Source organism: Charadrius vociferus, unplaced genomic scaffold, assembly GCF_000708025.1.
Source record: "Charadrius vociferus isolate BGI_N301 unplaced genomic scaffold, ASM70802v2 scaffold562, whole genome shotgun sequence".
NCBI lineage: Eukaryota > Metazoa > Chordata > Aves > Charadriiformes > Charadriidae > Charadrius > Charadrius vociferus.
This window is the reverse complement of record NW_009647234.1, coordinates 689,193-691,427: the sequence shown is the minus strand read 5'-3', so window position 1 is coordinate 691,427 and position 2,235 is coordinate 689,193. Positions and strand designations below refer to the sequence as shown.

The 2,235-nt window shown below is 58.8% G+C and overlaps 1 protein-coding gene across 1 annotated transcript in view; it reads left to right on the top strand.

Moving 5' to 3' along the window:
- The window catches only part of EPHA10 (EPH receptor A10), a 57,727-nt gene that overhangs the window by 36,849 nt on the left and 18,643 nt on the right, over positions 1 to 2,235 (top strand). Inside the window, exons 5-6 of the mRNA XM_009879877.1 lie at positions 1,137 to 1,292; positions 2,072 to 2,213. Coding sequence (XP_009878179.1) covers positions 1,137 to 1,292; positions 2,072 to 2,213 — 298 coding nt within the window. The remainder of the gene's footprint in view (positions 1 to 1,136; positions 1,293 to 2,071; positions 2,214 to 2,235) is intronic.

The window sequence follows — 2,235 nt, the reverse complement described above, 5'->3', positions numbered from 1 at the left end:
AGCGGTTCATCTAGGAACTTTACGAGTGATTAAGTTTAAATATTCAGGGACCTGGTGAAGGGGTGGCCGACAGCAGCACCACACCGAGAAGAAGAAGCAGCCAAGCAAAACATGAGCGCTTCTCTTTGGCTTGAAACTCCTGCCCTGGGGCTGCCCCTGCTGGGGTCCCCGCTGCGCGCCGGGGGGCTGCCAGCCCCAGGGGACAGAGCGCAGGCAGGAGGTGTGCGCAGCGCACCCACCGGTGAGACGCTTGTTTGCAGGCGGCTTCCTTTTGAGATGTTTTAGTGTCAAACTGAAGCCGTTGCAAACTGCTTTATGGAATTCTGCAGCTTTTTTTTTTGTTGTTTTTGTAAAGTGATAAGCCTTTCATGCAGAGTTAGCTTCTGGGTGTCCTGCTCGGGGTATCGCCTGTAGGCTGCTTGTAGTAAAGATCAAGCAAACCCTTGACCAGCATGTGAATTACTTGTTTGTGTATCAAAGGTACTTTTCAAAGGATAAGGGAAGCCTGTGTATGGCCTATAAAAGCAAATTTATACTGCTGTTGTTGGACTTGACTGCCTGCGGTGACTGCTGTGTAATCCGCAGTGATAACGCTGTAGCTGCCAGAGACACGGCCGCGTGGCTCGGGTTTGTATATGAAACGCTGGTGACTGATGAGGTCTACAACTTCTCTGTTTTCAACATTCCTCCCCTTTTGGGGATGTTGCTCCATCTTGCTGTGACTCCCATGTCATTTCTGCTCTGCTCACCTGACTCTAAACCCTAAGCCATGTGTTTTCCATATCCGTCATCTTTCTGCGGCCACCTCGTCCCCATGTCCCTCCAGATCCTCCAGCACCCTTGGCGCGTTGCTCCAGCTGATGTCTGACCATCCCTCCGGCCCCTTGAAAGAGTCCCACAGCCTGGACATCAGTGCAGAGCCACAGCACCCAGGTGTCCGTTCTGGGTCAAACCAAAGGCACATCTCTTGGTGCCAGGGTCACGCAAGTGCTCGGGGAAGGTAATTTGGAGGGTGGTATCTGCTGGCCAGTGGCAGGCAAAGGATGTCCCGGGAAATGGGGAAATGCAGTCATCAAACGTGTCCCCCATTCACCTTGTGGTGTTCTTCCCATAACTTCCTCTCTCTGCCTTTCCAGCTTGCCTTCCTGGATTTTACAAGCTTTCCCTCCGTCTCGCTCTCTGCTCTCCTTGCCCCGAGCACAGCTTCGCGCATGAGGAAGCCTCCACGTTCTGTTCGTGCCAGAAGAACTACTCCAGGTCCCCGTCAGACCCACCATCTGCCTCCTGCACACGTACGTCTCGCTGAAACGGCATCTCTTTGTAAGGCGAGGAAACCGGGATGCAGACGCTGGGTCTGTCCGGCAGCGCAGAGCCGAGCGGGGGCCCAGGAGCCTGCCCGGGGCTGTCCCCTGCAGCACGGTGTCCAAGCCCACGGGGCACGCGTGTCCCTGGGGGTCCCGCTCTGCGCTGGGGTACTGCTGTGGTGGGCAGGGGATGGAGGGGCTGTCGCTGCGCCCCGCAGCTCGCAGGATGAGGCTGCAATCTGCTGAGACGGACGCGCGGTCGGGCTTGCAGACTCGCTGGTAAAACTAGGGCACAGTCACTTAGTCAATATAGTTCACAGATTTTAATTAAATAGCCTCTAGTTAATAGGATTGGACCCCAGCTACTCCAGTGATGGATGCCGTAGAGCTGCCTGCACAGCGATGACAAATCTGCCCGCGCGTGGCCGGGCACTGTCCGGCTGGCAGCGGGGTGCCCGGTTGCTTGGGCACCGAGCCCCGGGGAGGTGCCCGGTCCGGTTGGGTACTTCTCACGCGCTGTGTGAGCTGTGGCTTGCTGTGTGTAACATGTCCTTCCGGCGGGATCAGCCGTGTCCCCACCGTGCTGCATGCATCGCTGCGGCCGTGTCCTCTTGCACTACCGTGAGCTGTGGCTGCCCGGGGCCGCGCTCTCTCACTCGGCCGCTGGTGCCTGTGCTGCTGCTCCCAGGGCACCCGTAGGTTTGCTGTCCCCCCAGGCAGTACCCTGCTGTCCCGGCGCCTGTGCACAGACCCTCTTCTGCTTCCAGGTCCACCCTCTGCCCCGAGGAACCTGGTCTACAGCCTGCGGCAGTCGTCGCTGGTCCTGGAGTGGAGTGCCCCTGCCGACGCGGGCGGCCGGAGCGACCTGACCTACAGCCTGGGGTGTGGCCGGTGCCCGGCGGCACCACGGTGGCGCCGCTGGCGGGAGGGC